The sequence below is a fragment of the Nannospalax galili genome, unplaced genomic scaffold, assembly GCF_000622305.1.
Source record: "Nannospalax galili isolate Female #2095 unplaced genomic scaffold, S.galili_v1.0 scaffold1526, whole genome shotgun sequence".
Taxonomy (NCBI): domain Eukaryota; kingdom Metazoa; phylum Chordata; class Mammalia; order Rodentia; family Spalacidae; genus Nannospalax; species Nannospalax galili.
The window spans coordinates 81,278-96,972 of record NW_008354768.1 but is presented as its reverse complement, the minus strand read 5'-3'; the positions used below and the strand labels follow the sequence as shown (position 1 = coordinate 96,972).

At 43.8% G+C, this 15,695-nt stretch overlaps 1 protein-coding gene across 3 annotated transcripts in view; it reads left to right on the top strand.

Moving 5' to 3' along the window:
• Aebp2 (AE binding protein 2) overlaps positions 1–14,009 on the top strand; it is a 72,067-nt gene extending 58,058 nt beyond the window's left edge. For 2 of the 3 annotated variants that reach the window (XM_029555448.1, XM_029555449.1), the window contains 2 exons: positions 13,439–13,510; positions 13,718–14,009. In XM_029555448.1, the coding sequence (XP_029411308.1) occupies positions 13,439–13,510; positions 13,718–13,868 (223 nt within the window). In that variant the 3' untranslated portion in view covers positions 13,869–14,009. Of the gene's footprint in view, positions 1–4,229; positions 4,580–13,438; positions 13,511–13,717 lie in introns of those variants that run through there. The other variant, XM_029555451.1, reaches the window with a different exon arrangement.
• Positions 14,010–15,695: the final 1,686 nt, after the last annotated feature.

The window sequence follows — 15,695 nt, the reverse complement described above, 5'->3', positions numbered from 1 at the left end:
AGCTTGGTCTAGTGCAGGGATTTAGCTTTAGACACCATTCAGCATAGGAGAAGGCCCTGCAGTCCTCATCTTGGAACCTTGAATTTTCATCAACCACAAGTGAACCTCATTTATAATGTCTGTGTAGTAAATGTTAACTTTTGTACATGTTAGCTTGTTTACCTCTACCCTGATTCTTCTCTTAGTGCATTCTCCCCTCTGTCATGATTGGACTCAGAAGGTAGGATTGAAGCATATATAATCAAAGAGGAGTACAGATACTGAATATAAATCAAGCAGTTGTGAATTGGGTAAAAATAATGAACAGCACAATTGGGAAGTAGACAAAGATTATAGACAAGCAAATCAGAAATGCTGAAAACAAAGACAAAGATAGATGAAATTTTAAAATGATGAGGGTACTGGAGAGATGATCCAGGGAGTAAGAGCATTTACTGTTCTTACAGGGAACCCAAGTTCAGTTCCCAGCACCCACTTTGGGCAACTCAAAACTGCCTGTACCTCCAGCTCCAGGGGATCCAACACTCTCTTCTGGCTTCCTTGAACATTTGCACTTACATGCACATACCCCATCTCCCAGGTACACATTCTTTTTAAAAAGAGTAGCAGATTGTCACTGATTGAATGAGAAGTAACCTTTAACCAGTGTGTAAGTCCTAGTTAGGACTGGGAAATGCTTCAGAAATCAACTGTCTTAAAAAAAAGTCTTGGTTAATATACAGTGAAATTGGTTAGATTGACGTGTTCATGCATGTCTATCATACTTTTCTACTGCCCTCCCCCAGCACATGAGAGCTGAGACAGAAGAGCACTTGGGCCAACTTGAGCAGCATACCAAATCCCGTCTCAGAAAGAGCAAAGATTCTACCTTTTTTGTTTTTTTAAAGATAGGGACTCACTATGTAGATCAGGATTGCCTCCATCTCAGTCTGCTGGCCTCTGCCTACCGGATGCAGGGATTAAAGGCATGCAAGATACTCCTCTTGAAGCCACTTTCAGCCTCACAGCATTCCTGGTAGTAATACCAAGACCACGCTGGTTTAACAAGTCAGAAAAAGTCTGACTTGGCCAAACCCACAAATTCTATTTTCATTTGTACTGAGAATAAAGATTTCTGTCAGGTGTGGTTAGTTTTTGAGAAAGTTCCATGGGGTGCTGAATGGGAAGTGCGTTCTTTGGTAGAATATTTGGAAGATGTCCGTTGGGTCCATTTGATGTATGGCGTCATTTAATTGAGACGTCTCTCTGTTTGTTCTTTGGTTGACCTGTGTAATGGAGACGGTGGGGTAAAGTTGGCTACTATTACTGAGTTGGGGTTAATTTGTAGGTTTAAAGTCCCATAGTGTTTTCATGAATTTGGGTGCACCAGAGTTTGGTGCATGTATGTTCATGATTGTAGTGTCTTCTTGGTTAATTGTTCCTTTGATCAGAATGAAGTGACCCTCTTTATCTCTTCTGATTAGTTTTACTTTGAAGTCTATTTTCTCAGATAGTAGAATTGCAACCCCTGTTTGTTTCCTAGTGCCATTTGCTTGGAATATTCTTTTCCATCCTTTTGGAGAGTTCATTCCATTGATACTTAAAGTTATTATTGAAAGATGTATATTGGTTGCCATCATTTTGATTGCCGTTTGTATTTTTGGTCTAATTTTGTGTTTCCATGATTATACCTTCATTTAGTTTCTGTTGCCCCTGGGGTGTAGTTGTCCCTTTCTCCGTTCTTTGTATTCAAGTATTCTTTGAAGGGCATAAGTCAGCTGTAATTTCTGATGGGTTTTCCTTTATATGTGAGTTGTTTTTCTTTTGCAGCTTTCAGTATTCTCTCTTTGTTCTGTAAATTTAGTGTTTTTACTATGATATGCTGTGGGGAGTTTCTTTCTGGTTCTGTCTATTTGGTGTTCTATGTGCTTCTTATATGGGGATGTGTTTTCTTAATTTTGGGAAATTCTCTTTTATAATCTCTTTTACAATCCTGTTTAAAATACCATTAACCTGAAGTTCTTCTCCTTCCTTTATGCCTGTGATAAGTAGATTTGGTCTTTTTATGGTGTCCCACATTTCCTCCATATTCCATTTCTGTGTTTTAAAATTTTTTTCATGATCTTTGCTTGAGCAGTCCAAGTCTGCAACTTTATCATCCCATCTCGGCACTCGTTTCCCTTTCATTTACTCTGTCGGTGAGGCTTTCTTGTGTTGTTTCAAATTGGCTTACTGAATTTTTCACTTCCTTATTTCAGCCTCAGTTTTCTTCAGTATTTCTATCTCTTTTGTGCATTCAATCAGAAGCTTATCACTATCTTCTTTTAGATCTTTGTGTGTTCTTTAAGTTCGATGAATTCCTTGATCATGTTATCTCTAGGGGGTTCTCCTTGTAGAACTCTTCTACAGGACTGGTGAAGTTTGGGAACATACTGTTTTGGTTTTCCATATTATTTTTCCGTTGTGATTTTGGCTTGTGGATTTCTTTGTGATTCTCGTATGAAATGCAAGCTTTTCTTTGTTGAGCTGAAGTCTGCTTCTGTTTGTGTTATTTGTGTGCCTTGGTGGTTTTCTTACTGGGTATGTAAAGCTGGTTGTCTAGGTTCTGGGTTTGCTTAGATTTTATTTTAGAGGGAACTGAAAGCTTAAGATCAGCTACTCAGAAGCTCCCACAGAGGCGCAAATTGGGCTTCCAGTCAGGTACGCTTGGGCTTTTTTTTCCTAACATCTGGACCTCTACTAGCGAGCACTTGCAGTACAGGTTTGGGAAGTTTGCTAAGGGGAGGCCCAGTTTAGGCACTCTTCAGGCAGCCTGCTAAGGTCTCAGCCCCTACTGTAGGGCAGAGAAGTCTAACCCTGGTGAAGTGAGAGGGGCCACACGTCCCAATATAAGGGGATGGGCACAGCACAATTTGGGGAAGCTCACCATCTGTGCAGGTTGAATCCAGGCACTCTAGGGCAGTCTAGTTACTTTATTTTTTTCAGACAGGATCTCATGTACCCAAGGCTGGGTGAACCCAGGATTCACCTGTTGAAACCTCCTGAATCCCTGGCCTTCTTACCTTGTAATTTTAGTATCTATCAGTCCATCTTAGTTTAGATGAGTTTTGATAGTCCTTCAAGATACAGGACATTCATCTCCCATTACTTTCTGTCCGTAATTCCTCCTTGCACCTTCTACATAAGGGTCTGAAGCTGCTTTGCCACTACAGATTGTTTTCCATTTTCTCTAAGTAGAATCATACAGTATACATTATTATGTACCTGGTTTCTTTCAGGGTAAATGATTCTAAATGTATCAGTCATGAAAATAAATATTAACACTTTCTGCATATAGTGATGTGAACATTTTAAAAACCCATCTGTTTTTGAAGTTGATATTACTGACATTAAAAATTATCTGAACTCTGCTGACCAGATTGATCTTAGGGTAATGTGTGACTTGGGATAGAGGTCACTACACTTCCTGAAGATGTTAGGACATGTATTTCTAGGCAAAAAGCTTGCTGTTATTAGCAATGCCATGAGTTCAAATCTAGCTTGTAGAATTAAGATATTAATAAAGTGTATCGAACTCAGGAATGTGCTTCAAGATGTAGATACAGTAGTGAAGTTCTTATTTTTTGCTACTAGAAATTGAATTCAGGGCCTTGGAAATGCTAGGCAAACAGATCGCTGAGCTACATTCCCAGTATGTCCCTTCTCTCCCTGTAATCCCCTTTTGAGACAGTCTCCTTTAGCTCAGGCTAGCCTTGAAGTGGAGACCCTTTGGCCTCAGCCTCCTGAATGTGGGATTACAGGTGTGTTGCTACCTTACCTGTCTCCCGAGTAGGTTACTGGGAGTCGGTAGGCAGTACGCAAAGGAGCAAATGCCGTGAAGAAATGGGGTAAAGGCTGAGAGAATATGTGATGGGACCCATGTAGGATGGTTTGCTCTTAACTCAGGAAAGCCTTAAAGCAGCTGAGAATGCATGGAGAGTATCTAAGGAAAGAGAGTACCCAGCCTGAGAACAGAAAGTAGGAGGACGAGACTAGAGGCCAGAACAGTAAGACACGTTCGTATACTGCCTCACATTCCCGGTGCTGGAGATGCTGAATTAAAATACTAAAGATAGTCCCAGCTGCTTGGAGCTTAATCTTTCATCATGCTTGGCACTGTATTGAGGTTACTATGAAAGGACTTTGGCTTTGAGAACATGAGAGACCATTTGAGGGTATTGAACAGGGAAATTACCATCTGTTTTTCAAAGGATCACACGGTGGGGAGATGGCTCAGCTGTGCAAGGATGAAGACCTGAGTTCAGATCTCCTGCATCCGTGCGAAAAGCTGCCCTCAGCAACATGTGCTTGTAATCCTAGCCTTGGGGAGGCAGAGCCTGGAACAGCCCTGCACCTCACTGGGCTGCCAGTCTAGTGGGACCATGCCTAGTGCTGAGATTCAGTTTTGGTGGGAGACTGTTCCAAAGAATAAGGTGGAGAGGGATTGAGGAAAACAGCAGATGTCAAACTCGGGCTTCCATATGCACCCCCCCCCAATGAGTACACGTCCCCCTATTGGAGCTAAAGTGATAAAAAGTGGTGGGTTTTGTTGTAAGCCTAAAATGAACTAAAAAATAAAAGTCTTTAAAAAGCAGTTGTGGTTTGAATATTCATTTGAAGGTAGAGCTGTTGGGAGTTGTCATGCAGTGTGTCTGATGACTAGGGAGATGAGTTTAAACTACTGATGAAGGAACAGCTCTGGGTGGTGATGGGAGAAAGCGTGGAGCTTGGGGAAGGGCACTGTAGCAGTGAGGTGAGTCTTGGGCACCTTCTGAAGAAGCATGAGGGACAACCTAGGACATGAGAGAAATAAGTGAGGTAAGGAATGACCAGTCCCTGGTTCCATCACTGATGAAACAGGAACAGAGCCTTGTCTTCCGTCTTCCCAATGCTGATTAATTAGCATTTTGAATCTTGTGGGCTAATGTGAGGTGAGGCTCCATTAGCATTACTGTGTGGAGCAATAGGAGGCAGGTGTCAGATATCACGTGCCAGGCTGGTCTGAACGTTTCTGTCTGTCCTCCCCATTTCAAGGTAGAGGAGACAAGGTCTGAGTGGGCAGAGTAGCTCCTGTGTCATATTTGGAAAGATCTGGAGACTATTTGCATGACTACCCCGTAGGAAGAGCTAGCCTGCCTCCCTCCCTCCCTCTTTTCTTTCCTTTTGAGACAGGGACTCTAACCCCAGCAAGCTTGGAACTGAGATGCACCTGCTTCTTCCGGAGTTTGGGATTAAAGGCATGTCACCACACCAGTCTCCCCTTTACCCTTCTATTTAAGGCAGGGTTTAGGTAACTGTAGTCCATGCTTCCCTAAAATTTACTGTGTAGCCCAGTGTGGCTTTGAACTTGTGTTGATCCTGCTGCCTCAGCCTTCTAGTCTCAGAGACTGTAGACGTACCACCATGGCTGGTCAGCTTTTAATGTAGGTTGTAAAAAATTCTGGGGTAATGTAGGCTACAATGAATTGTCCATTTTATCTTTGTGTGGAGACATCAGAAACATCCTTAAGACCTTGCCTTCCTGGAATGGCGCACTTAGAACTGGCAGAGAAGCCCTGCCTACATGTATTTTCAGGTGGGAGGAAAGCCTCATTAAAATGAGCCTGGGCCAGAAATTCCCACATAATTGTGGCTAATTTAAAATTTATTTTTGAGAGCTGAAGAGATGGCTCAGTGGTTAAGAGTACTGGCTGCTCTTGCAGAAGACTTGGGTTTGGTTCCCAGCACCGACATGGTGGCTAACAACTGTCCATAACTCCAGTTCCAGGGGATCTGACACCCTCTTCTGATCACCAAGGGCATTGCACAACATGGATGCAATTATATACATGCAAGCAATATACACATAAAAAATATTTTAAAAATTTATGTTGGGGGCTGGACAGGTGGCTGAAAATGCTCTTGCAGAGGACCCAGATTCAAATCCCAGCACCAATGTGGTGAGTAACAACTCCAGTTGCAGGCAATCTGATGCTGCCTGCCTTTCCTCTGTGGGCACTGCATGACAGGTGCATTTACATGCATGTAGGCAATACACTTATAAAAAATAAAAAAATTTTGTGTGCATGTGTGTGTCTATGTGGTATATACATACGAGTGCAGGTGCTGGTGGAGGCCAGAGGGGTCAAATCCCTCTGGAGCTGAACTTAATAGGCAGCTGTGAGCTGCCTAATGTTGATGCTGGGAACCAAACGGGTTCTCTGCAAGAGCAGTGCTTGCTTTTAAATGCGGAGCCATCTCTCCTGCCCCAATTATGATTGATTTTGTACAAGATCTATATGGGGTTGTCAATACTGGTTATTCTCTGAAATACATTTGGCACAGAGGTTAATTGATAAGTGTTCCTAAGGAAATTCCACACATTTACTGAGCATTAAATAATTGAAGACTTCACCAGGAGAAACCAGGGCAAGGAAAAACAGACATGAATCCAGGAATAATATGTAACGTGTGTTTGTCATTAGCATTTCCTGTGGCTGGAGTAGGGACTGGCAGGTCTGTGTTGAGTCCTGCCTGAAAGACTGAGGTTGGTACACTTCACATCCACTCTTAAGCCCATTTCTTCCAATCCTTGGAACAAATGGGAAATTCCTAGGTTACCATGCATTTGGGGTGTTTTGTTTTTTGTCTTTTTGAGACAGGGTCTCCCTGTAGCCACAGCTGGCCTGGAACTCACTATGTAGATCAGGTTGACGTTGAAGTCACAGAGATCTGCCTGCCTCTATCTCCCAAGTGCTGAGATTAAAGGCCTGTGCTGCCACACCAGGCTTCACCGTGCATTGTATCCACCCCATCCAGACAGATTTCATTAAAGAACAAGGTAACATTTGAAACCAGTAAGACTAAGACTGGAAAAACATTTAAAGCAATATACAGCTAGACCGACCTCCACAAAACATACTCTCAAAGTTCTGTTACACATTCATCAGGTTCTGAGCTTGTTGGCTTTGATAGCTTATGAAACACTAAGATGATACTGTAGGGTTCATGGTGTGTGTCCCAGGTCATTAAACATTTAAAGCCAGCTGGACAGTGAGTTCTGTCAGCCTCTATCTTCAGGTTTAACCCTTTGCAGTTAAGTTTGAAGTGAGAAGTGGTACTCAGGTAACCTACCTGAATCCTTACAGCCAGCAAGCCACTGAGCATGGCTTTAGAACCAAGTTCTACCTGATTCTAAACCAGAGGTACTAAGAGTATGCCTTTGTAGCCAGGTGTGGCTGATGCCTATAATCCAAGCCCTTGGAAGCTAAGGCAAGTGACCCGACCCAAGTTTTAGGCCAGCTTGGGCTACAAAAACAAAATTCAGAAGTGTGTCTTTTTGATCAATGGCTAAACATTTAAATGCATTTTTGCTAGGCTGTGTTAAAATGTGTCTTATGTTAGTGTCACAACTCTTGAAATTCTGCGGCGAGGTTGTGTTCAAGCCTGTAATCTCAGGTACAGAGGAGGGAGAGTGCAAGTTCCAGGCTTGCTTGGCACCTGAGTAGAGACCCTGCCTCAGAGGAAAAGGTAGAAATAATGGGGATGTAGCCCAGTGGTGGAGGGCTTACGTAGCATGAGTGAGACCTGAGGTTCAATCCTTGGTACCCCCAAAGTAGTGGGAATGAGAAATCAGCATTAGAGTTACAACGGACAATGTGTTAGATTTCTAGGAATTTCATGACTTTGGGATATACTAATAATGTTTTCATAGAAATATGGGTCTGACATCAGTGTGTATTTTGGATTCATGGGCCCTCCCTCTGGAAACCAAAATTAGTTCCAGACCAGAAACTCAGAATTTTAGAGTTTGTCAAATGTATTAAAGAATTTAACTAAGCCAGGCATGGTGGTGCATGCCTTTAGTCCAAGCACTAGGGAGGCAGAAGCAGGTGGATCTCTTGAGTTCAAGGCCAGCCTGGTCTACATAGTTCCAGGACAGCTGGGGGCTACAAGGACATCCTGTCTCAAAAAGACCAAAAAAAGAAAAAAAAAATTTAGTTAAATAGGTTCATTTTAAAATCAAGGTGATAAAAAAAAGCTATGCATCAAAAATAGAATCTTTGCGGGGGGGGGGCACGTTTTCTAAAAGGTGATAGAAAAGAAATTCCACTCTTAGATGAACCGCTACAGGTTATCAGTGGCTTCTGAGAGAGCAAGGACTAGTTTTCTCTAGGGATGAGCTCCCCGATAGGTTATTTACCCCCAGGTGATCAGCCCCAAACACATGTACATAAGAGCACTGCTAAATGGACTCTGTGTGTGTGTGTGTGTGTGAGTGTGTGTGTGTGTGTGTGTGTGTGAGAGAGAGAGAGAGAGAGAGAGAGAGAGAGAGAGAGACAGACAGACAGACAGACAGACAGAATCTTAACACTAATGAAGTCAGGAATTTGAGAGGGAGTGAGGGGACATGGGAGGAGTTGGAGAGGAGCTGGAGGGTCAAAAATGATGTAAATAACTATTCATGTATGGAATACTAAAAAAATTATAAAATATGCCATTATCATTTCCTTATTTTAAAGAAGACCAGTACTCCAAGAAAACTCCCTTAAATTATGGGGGGAGGGGTGGGAATCAAAGTTAGTTTTCCACCAGTGTTTTGTTTTTTCCTCTAGACAGCATCTCACTATGTAGTCCTGACAGGTCTATGGACCAGGCTGGCCTTGAACTCATGAAATTTGCCTCTGCCACCCAAGTGCACTTAACGCAGATAAAGCATTCAAACACATAAAAGGTAGAAGATAAATTTTTTAAAGTTTTGAACAGTTTTCAGCTTATCTAAAACCTTTATCCATTTCTATACCCATGGTCTTTTAGGAGGAAAAAAAATTACCTTTTCCTCTCAACACTTTCATGTTTTATAACTTTCTTTGTAAACATGTCTAATTTTCTTCACATGAAGTATTTCCCTTCATGTCATAGAACATGCTGAAGTCTTTAGACCTGAAAGCTGTGCTTCATTACTGACACTGCTGTATTTAACTTAGAAGATAACCCAGATGTATTGAATGTTAGTATAGCTTACCCCTAAGGTTGTAGGCTGATAAAGTAGATTTTTGTTTGTTTGGTTTGGTTTTTTGATACAGGGTTTCCCTGTAACCCCAGCTGACCCGGAACTTGCTGTGTAGACTAGGCTGGCTGGATCTCACAGACATCTGCCTGTCTCTGCCTCCCAAGTGCTGGGATTAAAGACCTGCGCCACAATGCCCAGCGATAAAGTAGATTTTTAAAGCCAGTAGGAATTATGTTTGTCCCTTGTGTCTGAAATATTTGTGGAAAATTATATGCATAAAACAAAATTAAGTAGCTACCGTTTTCATTTTTATAGCCCCCCCCCCCCCCCCCCAGTATTGGGAATGGAACTTAAGGCTGTGTACTAAGTTCATATGTACTAGATAAGCAGGGTCTCCCTTAGCCACAGCTGACCTGGAACTCGCTGTGTAGACCAGGCTGGCCTTGAACTCACCGAGCTCTGCCTGCCTCTACCTCCTATTAAAGGTATGCACCACCATGCCTGACTTTTTACCATATTTTTAAAGGCATGGCCTCACTAAGTTGCCAGGTTGGTCTTGAGTTTGTCATCCTCCTGCCTCAGGTTCCTGAGTTATTGAGTAGCTGATATTACTAGCCTTTGCCACAAGCCTAGTCTATAGATGTTTATGTAAGAGCTTTATAAAGTTAAATGTTGTAGTATTTTGTTAGTTGGAAGACAAATTAACCAATAATATTACAGTCTTATCTACTAAAGATTTCCCAAGTCAGGTGTTGGAGAGATTGGTTCAGGGGTTAAAAGCATTGGCTGCTCTTGCAGAGGATCTGAGTTTGGTTCCCAGTGCCCACATGGTAGCCAACAACCATCCATAATTCCAGTTCCAGGGGATCTGATGCCATCTTCTGGCCTCCACAGTCATTGCATACAGATAGAACACTTACATACATGCAGGCAAACCACTCACATAAAAAAATAAAACTAAAAAATTTCCCAAGTCATGTAAAGTTTGAAAAGCCTTTGGGCTCATTATTTTCTTCCCGAAGACAGTGTTCATTAGTAACCCAGGCTAACCTTGAACTCTTGGCTTTAGCAAGAATCCTCTTGCTCCAAGTTCTGGGATGATAGTTTGTGCCTACAACTGACTACATTCACATTTTATTTTATTTTTTTTTTATTTTTTTGAGACAGGATCTCTCTGTAGCCCCAGATGGCCTGGAACTCACTGTTTAGACCAGGCTGGTCTCGCAGTCACAGAGATCCACCTGCCTCTGCCTTCCAAGTGCTGGGATTAAAGGCATGAGCCACCACACCAGGCTTTACATTCATGATTCTTAATTTATGAGTACACATTTATTTTTAGGTGAGTCTGGTGCCATGTAAATAAATAATCTGGAGGCAAGCACACTTGTAGACCTAAGATAATACTGTGCACTCAAACGAGGTGTAGCTTGCATTTACATTTATTACTTTCCAGTTTTCCCCAAAGGTTTGTACCATTTGGTCACTTTATCATGCTAAGCATAATGAATTTGTGTTTGCAAAGATATGACCGTTTTAGCAAGGTAGGAAATTTCCATCCTAAAGACACAGATCTTAACACAGACCTTAACTTAAAGGACTGGAGAGATAGCCTAGCAGTTAAGAGTAGTTGCTGCTCTTGGACGGGATCCTCAGAGTTCCTAGCACTCAGGTGGGCTGGGATTCAGTGCCTTCTGGCCTCCATAGACACCTGCACACACACAGACAAGGCTGAGGATGTGGCTTAGTTGGTAGAGAGCTCGCCTAACAGGCAGAAAACCCTGGGTTCAATTGCCAGTACTACATAAACCCAGCATGGTGGTCAGTCATAGGCTGGTGAGATGGTTCAGCAGGTAGAAGGCAGCTACTGCCAAGCTTGACAATGAGGTTTGATCCCCCATGACCCAGATGGCAGAGAGAACCAGTGTCTTGTGACTTCCACATGCACGTGTGGCACACATATGTGCATGCGCAAATGAAAATTTTTAAAAGTGTGAAAATAGGGCCGGGTGTGGTGGCGCATGCCTTTAATCCCAGCACTTGGGAGGCAGAGACAGGAGGATCTCAGTGAGTTCAAGGCCAGCCTGGTCTACATAGTGAGTTCCAGGACAGCTGGGGCTACAGGGAGACCCAGTCTCAAAAGACCGAAAAAAAAAAAAAAAGTGTGAAAATAAAGCTCAGTAAGTAGAGTGCTTGCTTAGCATGCATGAGGTCCTGTGCAGTCCCCAGCACTGAATGCATTGAGGTGTAGCCATGTAAACGTATGATTGCAGCAGGGAAAGTGGTGGCTTGCTGGCCTGTGGTGTGTTGGAGATGATGAGACCTTTAAGAGGTGGTATTCAGGGAGAGGAAGCTAGGTCACTAGGTGCATACCTCTATTTGTTACTTTCCTGTTGCTGTGGTAAAACACCATGATAAAAAGTGACTTATGGAAGAGTTTAGAGGGATACGAGTCTGTCGTGGTGGGGAGGGGAGGGGGTTGAGGGGGTGGTAGCAGCAGGAACCTGAGAGCTCACATCTGCAGCTGCAAACACAAAGCAGAGAGAGAAAACTGAAAGTGGGACCAGGCTATGAGCTCTCACAGCCGCCCCCTTCATGCTTCCTCCAGCAAGGCCACACCTCCTACAGGTTCCATGCTGCTCCCAAATGTGCTACCAACTGACCAAATACTTGAGACAATATTTTTTCTGAGCTGCTCTCTCTGGTGTTCAAATACTTTGAGTCTATGGGGGACAGTTCCTCATTCAACCTACCATTATATTCTTGAAGGCCAGCCTGGTGTACATAGTGAGTTGCAGGTCAGCTGGGGCTATAGGAAGACCTTGTCTAAAACCAACAACAAAAAACCCCCTCCAAACCAAAAATCCATTTGTGGGACTGGAGAGATGGCTCAGTGGTTAACAGCACTGGCTGCTCTTGGAGAGGACCCTGGTTTGGTTCCCAGCACCCACATGGGACAGCTCACAAAAATCTGTAAGTCCGTCTCCAGGGATCTAACGCCCTCTTCTGGCCTCCAGTGGCACTACACACATGGTGCTCATACATACATGCAGGGAAATACTCATGCGCATAAAATAAAAGTAAATAAATCTTAAAAGGGGGAAAAAAGCTCATTTGCCTCCCAGAGTTGCTTTCTGTGGGGGAGTGACTGCAGTTCCACAGCCCCTCGTGTTTCTCTGTGCCTTGCATCCAATCTTTCATCTGACTTCAGAAACCCAGTGGAGATTTCAGGTGAAGAGCAGGTAAGGAGCTGCTTTTTCTGGACCTCAGCGTACATCAGGAAGAAAGAGCCAGAGAAGGCTGCTTCTCTGCAAAATGGGGCAAGGTAATACTTTGTTACCAAGTACCTTGCTTCAAGTGGCCTAACGCTGCTGGTGATCTCAGTCTGTGCCTCCTTCTGCTTGGCTGGAAAAGGATTCTCCAGCTTCAAAAGTGGCACAGAGAACTTTGATTTCTACTCCAGAGAATGGGGGAACTCATACTGACCAGGCAGTCAGTGTAGTTATTAGAGCCATAGTCATACTTTCCAATGATGCAAGAAAGACCTTTTATGATTTTAGCACCAAAAAATCAAAGAAGATTGCTTCCTTATGGAAAAGAGAAGCCACTACAAAACTCTGTCCAGTTCCAGCAAGGCAATGAGGGTGGTTGACCCAGCTCAAGCTGTCTTCAAGCAAGGGAATTAAGATGCCCACACGGAGAGAGCTTTGTAGGATTGCCATGGGGCCCATGAGCTCATTTTGCTTGTGAGAGGATGTGTTGCTTTGGAGAAAACATGGGACACGTACTCTGTCTATGGGGCTTTCTGGTTCCTTTGTTTTGCCAGGAAACCTCTAACGTGAGATGGAATGCTTTCAAACTAACCTGGTGGCAAGATGTCTCAGTTCACCTTCTGTTCCTATAACAAACTACCTGAGACTTGGCAACTTATGTTTATTTAGCACAAAGTTCTAAAGCATAGCAGTGGCATCCAGCCAGGGCTTTCCTGTTGATGTGTAGCATGCCAGAGGGCATCACAATTCTGCTAGCTGCAGTTCTTGTCCTTATAAAGCCATTAACATCATGACACCCTCCCCCTCACAACCTGATCCAAACTTACTTCCCAAAGGTCCAACTTCCAAATAGTAGTAAAATATGAATTATGAAAACAAGTGTTCAAAACATGAACTTTTGGGGGGATGCATTCAAACCATGCATTAAACTTTCTCTAGATCTTAAGTGAAGAATGAGATAAAGCTGTGCTCTCCGAGGCAGTCCCCACTCCTTTTCCCGGGAGCTTGCAGAGCCCATCTGGGGGAAGCTCTGCTTTTATCCAGCCAAATGGCACATGAAAAACACTGCTCTGGCGACTGGGATAGCTTCCAGGTGACAGTGATGAGTTTTAGATTTATAGCAAGTTCCAGATCTGAGACACAGCATGTTTGAAAACAGGTGCTGTCACCCGGTGCCTGTCAGAGTGATGCTCAAGTTCAGAGTCACAAGTTCATTGAGGTCTGTCATGAGGTGGGTGATTTATTTACTTATTTTTAAACTGCATTATTATTTTTCTTGTTGCTGTGACAAAATATTTGACAAAAACAACTGGAAAGAAAGGGTGAGAGGAAGGGAGAAGAGGGAGGGAGGGGAGGAGGGAAGGAGGGAGGGAAGGAGGGAGGGAGGGGGAGGGTACAGTCTGTCACGTGAGGCAAGCTGCTCACTTTGTGTCCACAGCCAGGAAGCAGAGAGCCATGAATGCCGCTGCCCAGCTCACTCTCCTTTCTGTGCAGTCCAGGACCCCAGTCCATGCTGTCACCTCATTCACTGTGCATCTCCCTCATCTCCGGAAACACCCTACCGCAGGTACCCAAGGTGTGTTTCCTAGGTGAGTCTCAGTCTCAGTGACATTCAGCATCAAGATTGACCATCACAACAACCAATGACTGAGCCTTTTCCTCCGTACGTTTGGCTCTGTGCTTTCCAATAAAAACAAACCAATAAAAACAAAAATGTTGACTTTTAGCTGGGGGTGGTGGCGTATGCTTTTAATCCCAGCACTTGGGAGGCAGAGGCAGGGGGATCTCTGTGAGTTCCGGGCCAGCCTGGCCTATATAGCAAGTCCCAGGCCAGCTGGGGCTACAGGGAGATCCTGTCTCAAAAAGAAACCCCAAGTTTTAAAACTTTTATTTGTATTATTTATTTGTAGAAATAAAAAAGTAATCACTGCTTCTGCATTCTGTTCTGAATTGAGTCCTTCCTCAGCTTGGAGATAAAGCTGCTTGTTTGTTTGGTGTTTGTGCTTCCCCTGCCCCTGACCTCTGGAGAGATTTCAACAAAGGCAAGAACCAAGTCAAGAACCAGGTCAAGGAGTTAAACTGGATCAAATTCCCAAATAAGGGCCCAAATGACCCCTAACGTTTACTCTCGTTGGCTACAGAAAATAATAGGAAGTGTGGGGGTATTACTACCTTTTTCTTTTTATGTATTCATGTATTATATTTTAATATTTTTTTATTTATTTTTATTTTATGAGTAGGTATGTATTGCCTGCTTGTAGGTAAGTGCACCCATGTTATGCAATGCCCGAGGAGGACAGAAGAGGCTGTCAGATCCCCTGGAACTGGAGTTACAGACAGTTGTTAGCTGCCATGTGGGTGCTGGGATTTGAACCCAGGTCTTCTGTAAGAACAACTAGTATTTCTCCAGCCCCTGTATTTTAATATTTTTATTCTATGTGTATGAGTGTTGTGCCTGCACGATGTACATTCAATGGTCATAGTGGCCAGAAAAGGTATGGGCATGCGGGGATCTCGGGGCGCCAGCTGCTGGGCGTGGCGCCGGTCTAGGGCCGCTGGGGTGCACGCGGGTCCTGCACCATGTTGCCGTGGGTTTCTGCTACTGGAGCTGGCGGCTCTAGGACCGCTGTCAGCTGCCCGGTCAGGTTCCGTTTGAATTTCCACCATGCATTCTCTCTAAATTCGGGACCTGTTGGCCACCAGGTCACGAGGAGAGATGCGAGAAACGGCGAAAGCTGGATTTCCGTGAGTCGGCTTATGAAGAGACAGCCCTCTCCGGACAGACAGGATCACACACAGAACTCAGCTCAGTCAGTGGTGCGGCCCTTTTATTCAGTGACTTAGCTCGGTTCCAAGTCTTAGTGATCCAGCTCCGATTAATTAGGGGAAACCAGGATATTTTATACTGTGGGGGCAGTGGTAAAAGCCTTAATTGATAGGTGGATACTTTTAGGATGCCTCATTTACATATGGAAGTGGGCTCCTGCCAGGCTGCCAGACTGCCTGAAAATCACACAGGAAAAGCTGGCAGTTCCTATGCCAGAGGCCATGTTTTTGGTAGGGCGTCTGTGGCGGCTACTTCAAAGATGAGTCAGGAAGAAGCCGGGAAGGCACCCTGCTGATAAAAGGAGTCTCTGCATTGAACGCCGAGCCCATAGGCTATCCGGACATGGAGAAACTGCTACTTTACACAACAGGGGTCCCCAACAAAAAGGGTGTCGGATCACCTAGAACAAGTTACAGACAACTGTTAGCTGCTGTGTGGGTGCTGGGAATGGAACTCACATCCTCTGCAGGAACAGCTAGTGCTCTTAACTGCTGAGTCATCTTTCCATCCCCTTTTTTTGTTGTATTTTTTAAAGTATTTATGTGTATGAGTGTATTGCCTGCATGTATATATATATATATATATATAT